Source organism: Hordeum vulgare, chromosome 6H, assembly GCF_904849725.1.
Source record: "Hordeum vulgare subsp. vulgare chromosome 6H, MorexV3_pseudomolecules_assembly, whole genome shotgun sequence".
Taxonomy (NCBI): Eukaryota; Viridiplantae; Streptophyta; class Magnoliopsida; order Poales; family Poaceae; genus Hordeum; species Hordeum vulgare.
Genome location: NC_058523.1, coordinates 532,487,859 through 532,508,352, shown reverse-complemented (window position 1 = coordinate 532,508,352; position 20,494 = coordinate 532,487,859). Strand labels below are relative to the sequence as shown.

At 43.3% G+C, this 20,494-nt stretch overlaps 2 protein-coding genes across 4 annotated transcripts; one reads left to right on the top strand and one right to left on the bottom strand.

The window, feature by feature from the left end:
* Positions 1–10,460: 10,460 nt before the first annotated feature.
* LOC123401607 (E3 ubiquitin-protein ligase At1g63170-like) lies at positions 10,461–14,638 on the top strand. Of its 3 annotated transcripts, none has more exons than XM_045095438.1 (6): positions 10,461–10,693; positions 10,800–10,961; positions 12,415–13,198; positions 13,560–13,685; positions 13,755–14,040; positions 14,145–14,638. In XM_045095438.1, the coding sequence occupies exons 3-6, from the start codon at positions 12,615–12,617 to the stop codon at positions 14,355–14,357; spliced, it is 1,209 nt and encodes a 402-aa protein (XP_044951373.1). In that variant the 5' UTR covers positions 10,461–10,693; positions 10,800–10,961; positions 12,415–12,614; the 3' UTR covers positions 14,358–14,638. The 3 variants fall into 3 exon arrangements, with proteins under 3 accessions (XP_044951373.1, XP_044951372.1, XP_044951371.1); XM_045095437.1 differs by having other exon boundaries at positions 10,483–10,708; XM_045095436.1 differs by having other exon boundaries at positions 10,492–10,961.
* A 1,455-nt stretch (positions 14,639–16,093) lies between these two features.
* Positions 16,094–17,256, bottom strand: LOC123400980 (senescence-specific cysteine protease SAG39). Its single transcript, XM_045094696.1, has 2 exons — positions 16,774–17,256; positions 16,094–16,680 (listed from the first exon to the last, which is right to left on the bottom strand). The coding sequence occupies exons 1-2, from the start codon at positions 17,207–17,209 to the stop codon at positions 16,094–16,096; spliced, it is 1,023 nt and encodes a 340-aa protein (XP_044950631.1). The 5' UTR covers positions 17,210–17,256.
* Positions 17,257–20,494: the final 3,238 nt, after the last annotated feature.

The window sequence follows — 20,494 nt, the reverse complement described above, 5'->3', positions numbered from 1 at the left end:
ACACCGAGGCGTGGGGTTCCGGCACAGTAATTCAGTTAACCCCACGCTGACATCGGGAGAAAAGGAGCTTGCAATTGGCACGCACGAGGGTACCTTCACCTCACCCGGCCGACAGATGAGGCTCTATGGCTCTACGCCATCCATCAGTCACAAAATTTATTCGTGTATCGGCAAGCTCGCCTCACTAAACACATGATACTTTACCTCGCCGTGAGATTTGATTTAAACCGATGGGTAAAATCAACATGGAAAACATTGTTAGGTTGATCTCTTCCGCATGGACCCAACGACCCACCGGACCCTTGATCCATGGGTCCTAATCTGATGCGTCCAACCCATTATGATTGCTGGGGCAGTGGCGGAGCCCGAACTTTTTTGGAGCCTGGGCAAGTTGAGTCTAACTCTATAATCTAGAAAATGAAAATTCGGGTATTCAGATACATAACGTATAATATAACATCAATCTTTCAAACAACAAATCCACATTAAAAATAAAGTTAAAACATAAGCACTACAAGAAGTGTAATCTAAAGTAAAGCTATTCATACCAGGTGTCATTGTGCAATTTCTTCCACCACGGTCAAAAGCATCTCTCACTTAACATTTTTTGCCACGGTCAAAAGCATCTCTCACTTGTTAAACTTTGCGAAAAACAGACATAATGAGCTTTGCACAAAGGCAAACTCACCACGTTGCCAAAGTCCTAGAAGACACTACAACATAAAAAATGAATTTGTGATTAAAATAAACTTATTTATGAAATGTGAATATATTCAAAATTGAAAGCTTGCAAGAATAGAGATGGTCAGGTGGAACATACGGACAATGCTGTGAAGAACATACCGACTACATTACAATAAATATTCCAATAATATTGTTAGCATCAATTGCCTTGAATAACTTCCATGTCCATCATAAAGTTGGCCTTGTTTAGATAAGTAGAGGATTCGTCATGTCCATGAACGTGATTGTCACACAATCAAATTAGAAAACGAGCTACCACGAGCTGCATATATGTATTATCAAATATGAAGTCTACAGTTAAGTAAAATGGAATCAGTGATATACTATTTCTTCCCCTTACACGAGCAGAAAAACCACAAATCACACATCAATAAATTTGCATCTTATGAGGCAACCAGGAGGTAGAAATATTGCAGGTTGCGACGTCTTACATAGTTACCGTTTCTATAATTTCCAACAGCCATTTTTTTTCTTTATAGTGTACAAGATCACCACATGAACAACATTCCCTTTGAGGGCACGTACAAGCTGATGAAACAGAGAAATCGGCACGTACGCCTACAGGCTATAGGCCTCCACAACAAGTTCATATATTCATATCAATCCTTAATGGAAAATCCCCTAAATATCCGAAGGAACATGTTCACTTATTTAATAAGCAATCTCATCATCTAGTCATATCAATCCTGAGTAGCCCAGATTAGTTATATAGCATGCAATCTTTTACCGAAGGAATTGCTCACAGAGAGGAAGGATGGGACGAGTAGACTGCGCCCCTCGCTGGCCGCCGGCCAGCAGCCAGCCTCTGGTCGCCCAGTTCCTTCACTCGCCGTCTCCCCTCAATCCCCTCCAACTCCCTCCGCCACACACTTTTGAGAAACGAAGAGATGGGAGGGGTCGATCTATTTCCTTTCGGAGGAGTCGGTGGTCTCGTGTAGACATGTACATATTACTTTCTGTACAGATTACTTGTTGTTAACTGGGTTGGATTGTCAGCTGAAGGAGGCCCAACAAACTCTTGCATGTGCTATAAATAAAAAAGGTGGAGGCCGGGACGCACGGTACGAGATTCACCGCGTCGTCAGACACTACACCGACATCCCTTCCGATCTAGGATTATCGCAGTGTTTACGGAAAACACCGCCGCCACCACACCTCTCTCTATCGTTGTTGCTGTCACCACGTCATCGATAAACGCCGACGGAAGCACCTTAAGTGCAGGACAAGGTAATTCCACCATCCCTGCTGTCTGATTCTGCTAGCCCACACGATCTAGTGAATCTAACAAACACTACGACTTCATCAATATTTTTGAGTGTGCGATGTTGCACCACTTCACCCTGCTCGTAGCATGATTGCGCAAGTGACCGACAAGGCCCCAACTTTTTACAACGTAGGAGGGAGAAGCACATCCCATCCGGTCGCGCCGGACGGACAGCATGGAGCATCTGCCCCGACCGTGTCGACCGAGTCTAGGCTGCCGGTTGTCTTGCCTCGTAGGCACATCATGCTGGCAAAAGCAGCGACTGTGAGACGAGGTACAGGTACGCGATAACATCATGAACCCGGCAAAAGCTGGCCTGGTTTACCCGGCACAACACACATCGCTTGTCCCGTCTGTTTCCCTCTGCACCTACACTTTGCCGGGCCGAGCGGCGCTGTCCGATGAGCTGCTGACAAAGCATGTTACACAAGCGTTCATTCGGACACGTGGGAAGCATCACTACGCTGCGGCTGCTCGCAACTCGCAGCGACGTGTGACGGGGAGCAATCACCAACTTCTGCTAGTTTCACGTCATGTGCTATTTTTTTTTTAATATTTTTTGCGGGTTTGATGTGCTGTTTTTTAAGGGCTGCATCGTTATACTACTAGTAACGAAAAAAAAAGTATCATGGAATGTTTATTTTAACACAGTACAAAAAAAAATTGATCGATACAAAGGATTTTCTAGAAACCACATGAGGATTTTTATTGCATTGTATAAACATATTTCTAAATGTCACTAACATATTTTTCAAACGCATGAGCATTGAGCACTTTCTTGAACGCCATATATATTTTTGGATTGAAATATTATACAATTATTTGAACATTTTTATACATTGGATATATATTTTTATTAAATGCTATCATCATTTGTTGGAACGTGTGAACATTTTTTAAAGGTCATAAACATATTTTAAAAGTTGATCGGTTATTAACAACGTGTTAGCATTTTTCAAATGCACACGGTGAATTATTATCCAAGCAAAATGTCATTTTTGGAATGTTTGCCGAAATCTAAACAAAAGTAAAAGACAAAAAGAAGAAAGACTAAAGAAGAAGCGAATAAGAGATAGTTGGCCAAACGGGTTGGGCCAGCCAGGCCAGCCCACGATTACACCGGTGCGGCCCGTCATGGGCTAGGCACGACACAACCTAAACAGGTTGTGCCAGGCACGCGGCCCGCCTTGGATTGTGCCTGAATCTAGAAGCTGGATACAAGGGCTAGCACGACACGACATGTTTATTATATATAATACAACCTAATAGGCCTAAAAATAAACACATCAGATCAAAAAAAATGTAGCTCAACATGCTAAACGGGACGACGTGTCGGACTGTTTAGTAATCAGGTCATGCTTAGACGTGAAGATCGTAACACATGTGCTAACATGGCACAACTCGACAACGATTGCTAAACGTGTCCCTGCGGGCCGTGTCCGTGTCGTGCCGGACCGCCCGTTTGACCAGGTACGGGAGAAGAGAAACGAACGAACAAACGTCAAGCTACTTCGGGCGGCTCTACAATAGCGACCAGGGGGCACCTTTGAGATTAGGGACGCCCCTATATCTCGCCTTCAACGAGTCCAGCTCGGACTCGCTGAAGGAGTGATTAGGGCGGGCCTGCCCATGCGCGCAACAAGCCACTACCTTTTCTTTTTGTTCTAATTTTTGTATTTTTGCTTTGTTTTTACACTTTGTTTACACTTTAAAATATTATTTATATATATATTACAAAAAACACTCTACAAAACACATTTGAGACGTGTTGAAAAAATATTAAAAAAATGTTAATCAATAATTCGTAAAATGTTGAACATTTATAGGAAAAAATGTTGATCATGTTTACAAATTAGTCAAGTATTTAACAAATATTGAAAACGTATATGAAAAATATTAATGAAGCCTTTGAAAAATGTGTCTAAAAAATTGTTGAGCATGTTCTAAAAATAATGATTATTTTTATCATGTATGGTAAAAATGTTGAGCTAGTGTTTCAACAATGTTAACCAGGTGTTTGAAAAATGTTAAATGTGTATTGAAGAAATGTTGAGCATGTATTAAAAAATGTTAATATATTTATCTGAAACTGTTAATCAAGAACTAAAAAATGTATAGAAAATGTGGTTGTCATGTATTTAAAAAATGTTAATCTTGCATACAAAAATCATAATCAAGCATTGAAAAAAGTTAAAAATGTGTAGAGAAAATGTTGATCATATATTAAGAAAATGTGAAATGTTATTGGAATTATGTAAACATGTATTAAAAAATGTTATTGTCATATACAAAAAATTGTTGAATGATAAACACAAAAAGAACCAAGGAAACAAAAAAGAGAAAAATAGAAAAAATGAAAGGAAAATTAAAACTAAAGAAACAAAACAATAAAGGATTAGAAAAAACAGAGAATAAAAAAGAAATAGAAAAAAGAAGAAGAAAAAACTTGAGAAAGCCAACACTAGTTACCTGAAGAAGGACGTTCAACAACTCCAGCATCCAGCGTAATATTCATGTAATCCGTTGTTGGTTTCTAGGACAAACTAGACATCATCGCTCTTCTTTCCGATGGCTTGGGCGCTACTGAACGGACGAGCACCTCAATACTCTCGAAATCGTATATGAAAGTTTGACGAAACTATGCGTTGCTAGAGGACTTTGGAAGGTTTCTTCATGAATCACTTTCCTCCTAGTAGTCCATATCCCACATGGTCATAACTAATTCCACGAACTAAGCATGCGAAAATGATCGTTGCACATGAAATAACCAATCTTGGCACCCGGCTCCGCTGCTACAACTATTATTTCAATGATTTTCTCATCCATCAGAGCCCAAACTCAGTGCCCCATCGATCATTCGAACAACGAGTGTCACCATGAGTCATTATTGTCGCATAAATGACAGTTATCCATGATGCTCATCTTTTCATGATTGTTCACATCTTCAGTTGGCAAGGAATGCCGTGTTAAACTTCTAATCACCACAAGAATGTCATGTTAAACCTCTAATCACCTGATCTTGGATGCGACCTTTGTGTTCCTCAATGAAGACCATACCTTCTCATTAGAAGATTGATTAGAGACCGAAGCTCTATTTGCATGCAAATTTCCCCCTTTCTTCTTCATCTACCAAAGCATTTTGTACGCCGATTTAACATAGCTCATCTACCAAAGTCGGCGGATCCTGACCCAAACATACAATCAACCTCATGCCATGATCTCTCGGGATCCAGTTTTGTGACCAAATCTCTATTGAACCCCCATCTCCTATTCTCGTGATACTAATTCCCCGCTTCTGCATCTTTTTATCCTCTTTTTTTAGAAGTGTGCTGATGGCCCGGCCCAGTCTTATAGTGAGGCTTTTTTCCTTCAGCGGGAGCATCTCTTGTCTTGCTTAGTGTGAGACATAGCTTTCGCGTGAGGTGAGACCTTATTGCAACCCGGAAGGAGATCTTGCCTCAAGCAGCCCTGCCTTCCCTCGTTGTTGGCCAACCTAGGTTAGTTTGTTTTGTTTTCTGTTTTTCATTATTTTGTTTTCATGTTATCCTTTGTTCATATTTATGGGTAATTATCATAAAATACATATATTCCAAAACTTAAACCAACTTGCAAAATTATAGAGACGTTTAATTTAAAAAATCTGTGCGCAGCGTAAAAAATTGTTAGCGCAGTTCAATGTTTATGTGTTAAAAGAATGTCCGGGCATGCCCAAAATATGTTCGTGAAAAACTCAATGTACAAAAATGATTTATAAAAATGTTTTATATCATTTGAAAATGGGTTTACGTGTATTTTAAAATATTTGACAAACATCTAAACTTGTGCATAAACAAGTGTTTTGAAAATATGTTAACCATGTATTTTAAATATGTATAAAACATGTTTCAGACGCATAAAAATGTAAAATATGTATGTAAAAGTAGAGATCAAAACATATATATACATATTAAATGTTCCTTATGTATCATATGTTTTTTTTCTTTGGTGGTATATTAAATGTTCCTTATGTATCATATGTATTTTTTTTCTTTGGTGCTATATTAAATGTTCCATATGAGCCCAAAATATGGGGAGGAAAAGTATATTAAATGTTTCTTATGTATCATATGTGTTTTAGTAATTTATTTTTAAAATACATTTTTCATGAACATGTATCATATGTATATATAAAAAATGCATAACATTAAGGAAAAACAGGGACATCTGAACTATATTCGAAAATAATGCTGGTATTTTTTGTTGAAAATGTTATATATACATATTAAATGTTCCTTATGTATCTGAACAGTACACAATCTGTATGAAAAAAGGTATGCGTTAATACTCAAAATTAAAAAATGATGGTTATTCATTTTAAAAAGTTAGAAAATGTATTAAAAAGATCAGGCTGTATACACAAAATGTAACATGTGCATGAATAATTAGACATGCATTGAAAAAATATGAAATTAACGGGAAAGAAACAAAGAAATTTGATGAAAACTGACTTAAAATAACCAAAAAAAAAAAGAAACAAAGAAAGCTAATAAAGAAAAAGATAGTGAAAACCGAAGAAAAACCGGTGCACCATCGCTCCTCGAGCATCCTTAGGATGTGTTTGGTTGTTGTCATGGGATAGAATGTCATGGATCGAACCCGTTTCGAGAACCCATTCATGTATTTAGTTGTCGAATGGATCGAAACTGACCAGTCCCTAAAAAACAAATATTCCTTGAATATGCGGAACCGAGGCATACCTCGCAATCGAGCGGACGATAAGGAACGAGTCCCTTGCTCGCTGTTGCAAGCTCTCCCGCACCCTATCCCCTCGCTCTCCCCCGCCTCAGCCCCGCGCCGCCACCCTCCCGCAACCTCTCCTCCCCGGCGCCACCCCGTATCAGCGCCCCCCCTCCCGCACCTGATATGCGCCTCGGTCATCCAGTCCCCGTCTCCCCCTCTTCGACGTCGCCAGCCACTCCCCCTCTCCGGCGCCGCCAGCCACTCCACGTCTCCCCCTCTTCGGTGCCACCAGCCAATCCTCGTCTCCCCCTCTCCGGGCGCTGCCATCCACTCCCTGTCTCCCCTCTCCGCCGCCGCCATCCACTCGTTTTCTTCAGCTGAGCAGGGAGGCAGGGCAGCCCTCTTAGTCGACTTCTTCAGCCAGTCATGGAGGTCGGGGTCACGTGAGGTGCCCATCTTCAGTGGCTAGGAGTTCTTCTCGTTTCCTTTCTCATGGACAACAATGGTTACCTAAAATTTTGATTTGTTTTGCACTGCATAACCATTCTATTCTATGGCATTCCATCTCTCAAACCAAACACGAAAACATAACCATCCATTCCTCGCAGGTACTCCTACCAAACATAAAGACGGAACCGACCCATTCCAATGGAACGGAACCATGACATTTCATTTCACTTCGTCCCTGAACTAAACACACCCTACACTAGACCGACACAAAAGCAGCGAGCGGGACGGGTGCGAGAGGCGATGCGTAATTATGAATCAATGCAGCTGATACAAACCCTGCCGTTTTCGGTTTGACATAGTTCCCTCATGTTCTTCCCAGTACGCAAGCATGCATTATTAAGCTCCATGTTGAATTTCGGCAGCTTCGATTTGGCTAGTAAAATGGGATGATGCCGTGTAAAGCATAAGTTGTGCACACAAGGGCTTGCATGTGATAAACCGGCCCATATTATTCCTTATCTCGCGCGTGCGCACACACATAAAAAAAATCTAATATTAAAAAACACTTTAATTTCTTCTTCCCCATAGAAAACCTCCAATTTCTTAGTATAAGAAATCACTAATCTCTAATTTTCTGTTGTATTCTCTTAAACAACTACTGTCAGGAGTTGGGTGCAACGACATTTTTACAGCGAAAACAGAAACAAAGGGTATGTTCGTAGCAGGTGGGTGCATCTATTTTTCTGTAGCTGGTACGTAGTAGGTGTGCCTAGCAGCGGCATTTCATAGTAAAAGCGAGACACTTGCAGTGATATTGCCATAATGAAAGCAATTCAACCCGGTCAACCTAAATGGACCGCGGTTTTATTTCCTTTTTCTTTATTTGGGTCGGCCGTCCGTTGTGGTTCGTCCGTTTTTTTATCGGCCGCGCGTTCAGAGCTGGCGACCCATTGTATGTCCGTACATTAGATAAAACAAACCAGCATGCCAACGCCCAAAAGTTCATGTCGGCATCATACGAGCGGCCGGCATACATTGCTAGCCTACATTGAATCACCACGCATTTTATGTTGGCACACTTGTCAGCGGCCAGTACACATGCGAGCACGTCAAATTCGACCACGCCATATCGGCTTGTGATCATGCTAGCACATTTGTCGACATACAAAAAAGGTTTCGTGATCTCCACCGCAGATCACAACTGGTCGAACTTGAACATTTTGGCCTGCATCTTCTCGAACCATAGCCTCTTCCTCGGCGACACGTTGTTCAGATCAACCTTCATGATCTCTGCACTCGTCTTCATGCTTGCGTGGGCCACTTCTTTCGTCTTGATCCTATCATTGGTGGCCTCGATCTCGAGCATCTTGGCTTGCTTCGTCTCCTCCAACTCAAACATCTTGGCTTGCCTCTCCGGGTTCATCTCGAGCCTCCTCCTTTGGATTTCCATGAAGGCGTGCATTTTCTCTTCCTTTTCTTGCGGTGCTTCTACTCCCTCAAGTCGTTCTTGCTTATCACGCGGGAAGCCGTCTAGGCCGGCCTGATCTTGCATGAAGGCGTCATGTAGATCATTGGTGGCTTGCGTGAACGACGCTCGGTCGTCCTGGCTTTGGGTCTCATCGGGATCGTACGCACCAGCCACCGACGCACCTTCAAAGATCATGTTCTCGAGGAAACAGTTGGACGTGTCACCGTCGACGGCCACCAACATTTCGTCGAACAGATTGCAGGCGCCGGTGAGCATGTGGGCTGGCATCTCGCGCTGCAGTTTTCTCATGCCTATCGATGATGATCCGCCTGCCAGCAACGCGGCGTTGATGTCGATGGTCATCGACACAGGAATGGAAGGAGCTACGATGCTCACCTCCGGCGAGCATTCCCCGAAGAAGCGGCTGCCTTGCTAGTAGAGGTGGAAGCCGGAAATCGACTGAGTGCAAGACGCGCGCAACGACTCTCGCAGCATCATTCGAGGATATGCTAACGGGCCCGTGCTGGCCGCGGCTGCGGCAACGGCGGCGTTGACAAACCCGTGCTGGCTAGGGTTTACCCTAGGTACAACAAGGCCTCCATAGTTGCCGCCTTCATCGAGCATTGCTGTCTTCCTGCTGCACGACGATGGCAGCAGCCGCCTCGACCCTTGCATCCTGCGCGTGCCTTCGGGCCTTCCTCTTGTTCGACTCCACGTCCCGCTCCTCGTGCGTCAACTCCTTCTTCTTTTTCTTGGGCGGCGCCCCGGCCTTGCGCGCCCGCGCGCGCGGGGGGGGGGGGGGGAGTTCTCTGGCTTCGGCGGCGGCGCCGGACGTGGCCATTGAGGCAATGGCGGCGGCGACCTCGAAGTCGTCGTCCATGACGGTGGGAGCGGGCGTCGGAGCGAGCGTGAGAGTTTGGGAAAATTAAGGAAAAAAGTGGTCGTTTTGTCGCCGACTTGCGTGCGAGGGAGGAAAGTAAGCGCGCGCCGCGCGCGTCCGCTTCGACGACGTAAATCAGGCTTAAAATTAAGCCGGAAATGGGTCGACACACGGACAAAAAGTGGACGCGCGTTCGTTTGGATCGACACGTTGGACCAACATTTTATCCGCGCGGATCCAAACGGACGGCGACAAACAAAATGGGTCGCCTCGTTGGAGTTGCTCTGACAATGCTATTATGAAATGTACTAGTGTCCCTTATTGAAATCAAACCTACGTAGTTCATTTGAAAGTGTTTTAGTTCACGGTCAATCAGTATATTACACTAATCGCCTAACCGGTGACGATGAGGACGATGTCATACCGCAACGCAGGAAGCCAACCGAACTTTCCAATACCGTTGCGTCAGCAGACGCGTCTTCATTTTCTTTTTGTTTGAGAATCCATCTTCCCTTTTTTATACTTTTTTAGGACCAAAATCTTTCTTTTATACTCCCTCCGTGTCAAAATATAAGACATTTTAGGGATTTAACTATGAAACCATATACGGAGCAAAATGAATGAATCTATACTCTAAAATATGTCTATGTACATCCGTATGTAGTTTATAGTACAATCTGTAGAAACGGAGGGAGTATATATAATAGTAATAATAAAGACGCGTCTCCACTCGAGAGCGGCATCTTCCCATTTCCGGCGAGGTTAGGTTAGGCCCGGCCGCCGTGCGAGGGATCACCGGGCACCGGCCCGCCTGCTGTCCGCTAGCGGCCCGAGCGCGGCCGGCGCGTACCCATTTACGGAAACGCGAGGCCCTGGCGGCCCATTCCGGCCCGCTCGCCGCACCCGCTTTGCGGGAAGGCGAAGGCATCGTCATCATCCTCCATCACATTCCCCAATCCGAGATGGGTTAAGACCCTGGCCACCAACCCCTCCTCGTCTCCGCCCTCCCCCACCCCACCGCACCCAGCCCACTCCTCGCCGCCGCCCGCCCGCCCGCCCGATCGCCGCCGCGCGCAGCCGACCTGCCCCGCTGCACTCTTCGCGCCGCCCGGTGGCCGGATTCCGCCGTCCTCCCTCTCCTCGCGCGCCGCGCCAGCTGCCTTGCACAGTGAGTAGTAGACAGGTTAGGGTTGACACTCCCCCCTTCTTCGCACCCGCGCTTACTCCTCCTCGTCGCCGTCCTCACAGTCGCCTTCTCGTGCTCCCCGTTTCAGTCCTCTCCCCGCCGCCAGCTCCGTCAGGTCTACCCGGCGTCGCCTCCCCCTCCCCGCCGCTGCTCCTCACGCCGTCGGCGTTCACTTCGCCGGGTTTGCTCCAGAGGAGTGCCGGCTGTCTGTCCGTCGATCTACTCTTATAGGCGCTGCTCCAAGGCTGCGGTAACGATCTCATCCCTCAATCATCTCTCCCGTGCGATTTGTTTGTGCGGATCGGACGATTTGTTTGTCAAATCGGGGGTGGCTCTTGTGCTGGCACGCCCTCGATTGACCGGATCTGCGAGAATTCTCAAATTTAGGTGTTCTGCTGTCAATGTAGTACGGTCCGTGTAATATTGGTATTGGTAATTTGCGGCGATGTTGCAATATCTTATAGTCATCGTGTAGTTGATTATGGGGTGAAGAACTTTCGGTCGTTGTGCCTATTATTGGAACGGTCTCTGGTTTGTTTTTGGCAGTTTTCATGTGTAGTGTTTTGTTTATGCATTGCTGTTCAGGGTTTAAGTGCTAGTGATGCCTATTTGGATCATGCTCCTATGTGGCTCACGTGATTGCTGATTACCATCATTTCACAGTGTTCACTGGTTTCTTCTATATTTAATGCTTCTATGAATTGCACTTGGCGTTTAGTTTGTTAGCTTATAGCAATATTTTGACATAATTAGTTCTGGTAGATGTGAAATGGTCTTCAATGTTGTGCCATGACCCAACTAATCCGTTGCATTTCACTACACTATGTCTATTTGGATCGAACCTTATTATTATGTAGTTCAACTAGTGTGGTGGTAACCTAGTAGAGGTCTACTACCAGCTACAATCTGCTAGTGCTTTACTATTTTGATATCTATCTCTTGAGTTTGATGTTGTTGCCTATTAGCCTTGTCTTTGAGGATTTAAAATTGAGCTCTACTCAGATGAAATAGCAACTTGTATTTCATTGTACTGTGAACCTGTGATAAGCTACCCACATAGCTTCATAGTGTTGGCTATAATGGCAACTTTATGCTGTACTACGCAACACGAATCATCACTTGCTTGATTTACTGTTGTTATCCCTCGGTCCCAGTCTATAAAGAAATCACAATCTACTCAGTTGCAAGTTCTAAAAGTGGTGATGCAAATTAGAAATTGGGTTTCGATTGTTAGGCTGTTCCTGAAATGGGGTTAATCTAGGCTGAGCTTTGCTGTTCCTTGCCTTGCTCACTTCACCCATATGCACACAATTGTCTGTCTTCACTATGTCATAGGTTATATTACCCTAGGCGTATTTATCGTCGCTTTACATCCCTATCTTCCATTGCAAGAGGCATCATGTTCCAGGCCTCAGCCGGATCCCATTGTCATTATTTCTATGTTAACCCGTGCTTCAAGTAATTAAACTTCTTTATAATGATATGTGTTTTCACGTGTTAACATTTGTAGAGTTTTGTTGGTTCATCCTGATCACACTTATCTTTTGAGGAGAACATATTTTCTTTAGGCAAAAATTCTGGATACATGTGAATGTGTTATATTAATTTTAGTAGCCATTTGGTTCCATATGTTTTGAAGATTGTGCTCTTTTCGTGTGTGCAAATGGTGACACACTAATGCATTTTTCCTATTATGGTTGCAGGCCAACTATCATTGATTATATTAACCGAGATACTAGTTTGAAGCTTTGGATTATCTGTTGAAGCATCCAGACAAATCCTTTGTTAGAACATACATAGCAGGAGGGCGTTGAAATGTGGCAGCTTGCCTCCATCCTTTGTTACTTCTGAATACTGAAGAGCTTAGCTTATCATATTCCTCAAAATTGAAGTTCATACCGCTATGCAATCTGGGATGGAACAAACAACAGGGGTAAGTGGTCATGAACATGTAATTGATATTCCAAGGGATAGCGGTCCTTCTGCCTCGGCATCGCACAGTGTTGGTAGAGAGAACCATGAAGAGCTGAATCCTGTGGATAGACCTTCAACAAGAGCTGCAACGTCTGCCTTGCAGCCACCATCAGCAATAGGCCCTCCTCATGCAGACACTGCTTCAGGCACTAGGAGACGTGATAACTATGGTCGGCGACATAGGAGCCCTTTGAACTCTGGACTATGGATTTCGGTTGAAGTTATCGTTAACGTTAGCCAAATTGTTGCTGCCATTGTTGTGCTATCCCTGTCAAGGAAGGAACATCCACAAGCTCCATTGTTTGAGTGGGTCATAGGTTACACAGTCGGTTGTTTTGCCACTTTGCCACATCTTTATTGGCGCTATATACACCGTAATATCGTGAACGGTGAGAATGAGCCAGCACACTCACTTCAGGGCTCCTCGCAGAACAACTCGACTGAGCCCACCCCTGCAAGTGTATCAGAAAGGCGAAGGAATGCGGCACGAAATGCAGTTCTGGCTAACCCAAGGTACATTGTTTGTGTCTTTTTGCATGAATAGTCCTCAATATGTTTGTTGCTTATATATATGAAATGGTCGTAGCTTGCATGTGGAATTCACTCTGTTCCAGCTCACAAATGCATTTCTGTATCATAGTACCTTTTGTTGAATCATCATAAACCTGGCTAGCTTTGCTGTTTTTGCTATTTGATCAGGAAAATATTACTAGATGCTGCTCTCAGCTAGGTTACGGTATATGGGAGCTAGTTTATGCCTACCATCCATGCACCTACTTATGATAAATACTACAAAGTCCATAGTTCTGTTCTGTTATGGATGGGACATAATACAAACCAATTTATAATTGATGATGGTGCCCCATGGTTGCAGGATTAATGCACTTTTTGACCACTTCAAGATGGCCTTGGATTGTTTCTTCGCCGTGTGGTTTGTTGTAGGAAATGTGTGGATATTCGGTGGGCGTTCTTCGGCTGTTGATGCTCCAAACTTGTACAGGTAAGTACGTGTTTCTTCGGATGTGATGTTGTGTTTCTCTACCCTGTTGCTCACGTTGTTTCCTACCAGGTTATGCATCGTGTTCCTCACCTTCAGCTGTATTGGGTATGCCATGCCTTTCATCCTCTGCGCAATGATATGCTGTTGTCTCCCCTGCATTATATCCGTCATGGGCTTCAGAGAAGACACAAACAATACAAGAGGGGCCACCTCGGAATCCATCAATACTTTGCCAACTTACAAATTCAAAACTAAGAAGCGCCGCCATGGTTCAAGTAATGAAGCCGAAGGCCAAGAGGGAGGTATAGTAGCTGCAGGGACTGACAAGGAGCGGTCGCTTTCTGCCGAAGATGCTGTATGTTGTCTTGTTCCTTTGTATCTTCTGTACCTGCTTATTGCAGCAAAACGCAAGTTCCATGTTGCAAGCACTTACCGGTTTGCCTTTTCTTGTGCTTCCAGGTTTGCTGCATCTGCCTTGCCAAGTACGCACACAACGAAGAGCTTCGTGAACTTCCCTGCACACACTGTTTCCACAAGGAATGCGTCGACAAATGGCTCAAGATAAATGCACTCTGCCCTCTGTGCAAAGCCGAGATAGCAAGCTCGTCTGGCACATCTGATAATCGCCACATCGACCATACAGTACCGACGCAGGAGATCGAAATGCATTAGATTGGTCCGCCTTCCATCTTCCATGGCGATACATAAGCATATAGTTGCTCGCCGTGCAGGTCTCCATGTATAAAGTTGATGCTTTTGATCTATGGATTGTAGCGATGATGTCCCAAGTTTTTCTTTTTTGTCCCTTTTTCTTTATCGTGGAGGTGGAGAAGTTACAGCTCTTCTCGCTGTCAACACTCGACAATGCAAATGCAATATTGTTTCTATTTGGTGTTCCACTGAACTTCGAGAAATGCTGGCCCAGGCCCAGGTATACATATGTTGCCCTTTCACTGTTGTACGGCCTATGTCTGGCATATATTCTTTTTCATAGATGTTTGGGCTGCCTATTCGGGTTGGGTGCCATGGGCGTGTGTACCCATCGGTAGTATATGCATACACATGAAAGACCTACTCCCTCCGTTCCTAAATATAAATCCTAAATCCTTATAGAGGTTTCACTAGGAGATTAAGTACGGATATATATTTTAAAATATAGGTTTATTTATTTTGCTCTGTATGTTAGTTCCCTAGCAAAATTCCTAAAAAAATTATATTTAAATGCATGCGCGTGTTCCACTAACAGGAAATACTATACTGTCGTTGCCCGAGGGTTCAGCTGTGTGCTGAGTGTAAACTCACGGGTATTCAACATATGGATTCGGTCAAAAACCCGTCACTCAGTTATGTGGTGTCTTTGCCGGTAGCTCGACAAAGCTCGGGCCACGTGTCCCTACCCGCCACGTTTAACGGCGGGCAATATAAGCTGAGTTTCAATTAACTGTACACGGCTTACCTACGTTTATTTATGATGCACTTACCAGTATGCCAAATGTCTGATATACAAAAACATGTCATTTTTTTGATCAAGAGGAGACAATTCATGATTTATTCTGTTATGCCCGTTTACTACCTTGACGATTCATGTTACTTACATACAATTCAGCAACACCAGCAAGTATTCCAAATTTGTTTGGAAACTAGTTGGGTGAGATTTATCATGAATTGAAGGGGCAAATCTGTCTGGGAGTTTGTGTCATTCTTTGGAATGAGTATTTTCTTTAATGTGGATAAGCTATGTAATCTTAGATCTGATAAACTGTGTTCGCTTGTTTATTTTTATGTTTGTTATTATGTGTTACTTGGTGACTTGAATTTGGTTCATTTCTGATAAAATGATTGTGTGCGTCATTTGATGTAGAGGTGGGTTAATACCATTATAGAAAAAAAATAATAATAATGTAAAACACAGTCAAAATGGATTTATTGATAAACAGAAATGCAAAATAAATTATAAGTTCAAAAGGGTATGACATGGTGGTTGCCCACACGTTGGCAAGAGTGCAGCGATTGCTCTGCAAACAGGCGCCTGCGTGAGGGCTTTACGTTGGGGCTCACGGCTATTTCACCTTCATGCTTCGACATTTATTTACAAATCAACTCCACCATTTTCACATATTGTTTATATGGTCCCAAGATTATTGAAAAAACCAGAACTACTCAAATAGTTCATTATGCATGCATGAAGGCACAAGAGGCAGCACAATTCACAATCTCTGAAAGATAATTCTTCATCAATCTTTATATATGTGGCATAATTTACATTGTATTCATGGAATATGAAATACTGTATGAGACATTAGTGTACATAATTTAATACACATGCAAACTATACTTAATTAAAGTGGATGTGTGCAATTATTTGATATTTGTGTGCATATGAGGACATGTGGCATATAACACTCTTTCTATGCAGTGGGGTAAGAAGGCTCCATCGCAAGGCCACACATGCCTCTCTTGTCGGTAATGTCCTTCTCCATTCTTAAATATCCGTTCTCACCCCATGTTGTTCCCCATGAATTCTTTAACAACCAATACTTTGTGCCATCGCTGATCTTGCCATAACCAATAGCTGCAATACCATGGTCTAGGTCAGTGCCGCATGAGCCAGTCATTACTCCACCTTTGTAAAACTGGAATGTCATATCTCCTCCATCTACAGCTACCGAGACGGGTTGGCTTGCGACGGCTTGCATGAGGGCTCCCTCGTTGTTGGCCGGAACATCCTCATAGCTTTTGATGGTTGCGACACCATTGGTTCCACTCTTGCACTTGTCATCTGCCGCGGTATATGGGTAGTTGGACTCGGTGGTGAGACCACCATTCTTGATTATGAACTTAAAGGCATCATCCATGAGCCCTCCTTCACAACCTTGGTCTTCACCATGGACATCACAATCCACCAACTCTTGCTCCGACAGTGAAATAAGCTTGCTAGTTTTGAGTTTAACGATGCCCTCCGTAGCGGCAACAGCAGAAAATGCCCAACAACAACCTACACGTGGTTATGTTTCAATAGATACTGTCAGGCGACATTCTAAATAAAGTAAACATACATGCAATAAATCCCCATCCTTAATATACTCACCACATTGGCCCTGATCCTTTATGGGAGTGACTGCACCTTTGGTCCTCCAGTCTACGGTTGCAGGAAGTGCATCAAGACTTACATTCTCATACCTGAATCCGGTAGGAACCCTATCCATGTTTGGTTTGTAACCCTTGTTAGCCTTTGTCCCCTTGAACTCCTCGTTGGTGAGGTCGGTGAACTGATTGATGCCCAAATAGAATTTGTGGTTCTCGGCGTTAAACGACTTGATGAACCCAACATTGGTTTTGAACACCTCAAACCGATGTGCCTTCTCAGTAGCGTCTTTGTACACACGATTGTACTGCACCATCCAGCTCTCGTGCCTTGCCATCATCGACAAGTCATCGTTGAGCTCGCGAGCTGCAAGGACCGAACTGCAGAAGCAGAGGCATCCGAGGATGCCAATGATCAAAGCTTTTGAGATGGCCATCATATGTTTGATAGATTACTTGATATTATTAGTGTGCACTGTGTGCTCTGCTTTGTTTCTGCGAATGGAACGGGGTGATTTATAGAGTTCCATGCATGTATTTAAGTATAGGGGATGGAGAGGGTCTCCTGCGTAGCGGTGAAGTACGTTTAGTGGATGGATGTTATAAATCAAACGTACTTAACGTCTAATGCGCGGATAGTATAAATCAAATAGACTTAGTTGAATGGGCTTGCACGGTGATGTTGATAGATTATTCTATTAATTTTATTTCCATGTATCTTTATAACGTTTTGGCGTGGGTATGGGGGATAAAATATATAAGTTTGTTGTGTCTTTGCAATGCATGTATAAGCTTTTTACTCCCTCCGTTCCAAAATATAAGACCTTTTAAGGATTTCACTAGAAGACTACATACAGAGCAAAATAAATGAATCTATACTCTAAAATATGTCTATGTACATCCGTATGTAGTTTATAGTGCAATCTCTAAAAGGTCTTATATTTAGGAACGGAGGGAGTACATTCCAAATTTATTTCGGAGAGTAACATTAAGTTTTAGATTCCGTTGATTTAAATAATTGCGGGTATCTACAGAAAATATAGCTAAGAATCATTGTAGCCGCCAATATAAAATGATTATATGTGCCGCTTATAGAGACAAGTACTGTAACATGAACATAATAAGTTGTTTAAGACAAGTTAACCAACCATATCATCGTATATTAAATTAAAAGGGACTATTTTATTTGTTAACCGATTTGAAGTAATTTAATCCGGGGTCCAAAATATATTTGGTACTCATCTTCTATCTTTTGTTCTATATATATGGACTCCGTGAGCCCCAAGTCGTACGTCAAGTGCAAGAATTTTAATAATGTCGGATGTACTTCCGAGCCACGCCGACGCTTCTTTTCACTCACAATTTATATCACAATACGCGCCGGTCTCCGTGGTGTGTGGACGGTCACCTTGTGTAGACATCTGATTTTGGTACGGTGCAAAATGCAAATTAAATGGTATCAAATGAAAAGTTGTTTAAAAAGAAGAAGTTTTACAATGCCAAATGAAACAATTTTAATATCTAAACCATCAAGGCCGGCCTTGTACTTCGGGAGGCCCTAGACGAACTCGACGACATGGGCCCTATGTCCTAAGACCACATATCTTTAGTTTAAAGTTTGACTATAATAATTCGAGTGACTCCATTGACAACAATGATAATCAAATTGAATTTACTCTATGACAGTAGTAATACTAAAAAGATAGAAAAATAAAACTAACATAACATGATTACCTCAAATAAAACCAAATTCCGACTGACTTCATCAATAACAATAATAGTTCAGTGCTTCAGAAAAAATAAAATCTTCACGAGTTTCTTCATGCAAAGTCATTAAGGGCACAATGAGTGATTGAATTTCCGGTTCACTTTCTTTCTTTTTTTCTCCTTTTCTGAGCACCTGACAATTACTTCTTGTTAGGCAACATGGCAGGCTAATGTACTAATTATGAAGAAACGAGGATACAAAGAATTAGGAATTTATACATCTGATGATTAGACCACTAGGCATATATGGATAAATAGTTGAATACATATTTTCTCTGTACGTAAATAATTATAGTTGGAGAAAACTAGACTATTTTTTTACAACTACAATTATTTAGATAGAGAAGGAGTACATACTAAATATAGAATAAAATATACTACTGAAATTATTAAATTAGGGTATGGGGAGATGGATCAGGAACAAGAGATGGATCATGGATACGTACTGGCGTCCTGCACTATTGCTGCTGATTACTGTTGAGTGCTGATGGATGGATGGATGGATCATGGATACATGCCGCTGCTGATGGATGGATGGATCACGGATCTTGCCGGATGGCCGAGCCTAGCTCGTTGGCTCCTACTGATGATGATTACTGAATACTACTGTTGATGGATGCCGGATGGGCGGACTGCTGTGCAGTGCGTGCACCGACGATAACTAGCGACGGCTGAGAGCACGTACAATAGTCCTAGTCAGCCGGCTGTAACGGATTCCATGTCAACAAAATTTTAAGATGAAGGCAAAAAAGAAAGGAGAGAGAAACGAGCGGGCTCTTCGTCAAGCGCCTGGCTAATACACAGAACACGAGAAACAATAGCCCGCTTCCAGCCCGATGTGAGCCTCGCCCACCTCCCTCGCCTCCCGCCCTTCTCCTTCCATCGACGGCGCTCATCAAGGAGATGGGTCAGCAGTCCAAAAGGACTCGTGCGTCGGCGCCTCAGCTCGTCCCGCCGTCGGCGCCTCAGCTCCTCCCGCCGTTGGTGCCTCATCTTGTCCCACCGTCGACGTAGCAGGTTGTCCGGCCGCTGGTGCCTCATCTTATCCCGCCGCCATCGCGCCGTCCTGGACCGGGTGCTTGGATTCCCCCACGACAAGCGCAGGCAGCGGCGGCCTCTACATCATGCTGGCTCGCCCGGCCGCAAGGCTTTTTGTGCTACATGCCGGTACAATTTTGTATCCAGTAACACGTCATACTATGTTAGCCTGCTACTTGGTACATTTCCCCCCTGATTATTAGGATGATGTGCAGCTATGCGTTTTTGTATGATATATGACTCCATAAATTAGTACTATCAGCTTGTAACCATCTGAATTTGATATGAAGCTAACTAGTCTCTGTGTGTGTATGATATGGGTCAATACCTCTTGGACTAATCTATCTACAGAGTGTCCACAATACTTCTTGGCTCAATACTTCATCATTGTCATCCAGATCAAAATTAACGGCTTGTTTGCAGGGGGTGTCATTTTTTGTTTGTTTGGTTAATGCTTCGATATTCTGACTTAAGTAATGTTTAAGTGTGTTGTCATTGTCCTATGCACATCCAAGTGAATGGCATATGTGTATGTTAATGAGATGGCCACAAAGATGCAGCTTGCATTGGATCAGAACATGTTATATGCACATGCAATTATTAAGTGTTCAAGTATTTGTTACAATCAACTTTGCAGCCAACCTAAAAGCCACCCTATTATATGAGTGAAGGCTTTAGGTGATGTGGCAATGATTTATAGCCAGCAACCGGCTGTGCTATTAACCTTGCTCTGAGGCGACGAGCGACATGCAAGCCAACATACAAGGCCTCGAGAGGACGAAGGCAGGCCTACGAACGAGCGTCACGCTTGAGCTTTGTATATGGAACCGTCGCATGAGGCAGCTCAGGCAGGGCACCGACGCTTGGCTAATAAATCACTAGTTATCTAATGGCCCCATCTTATTTTTTTATAAATTATT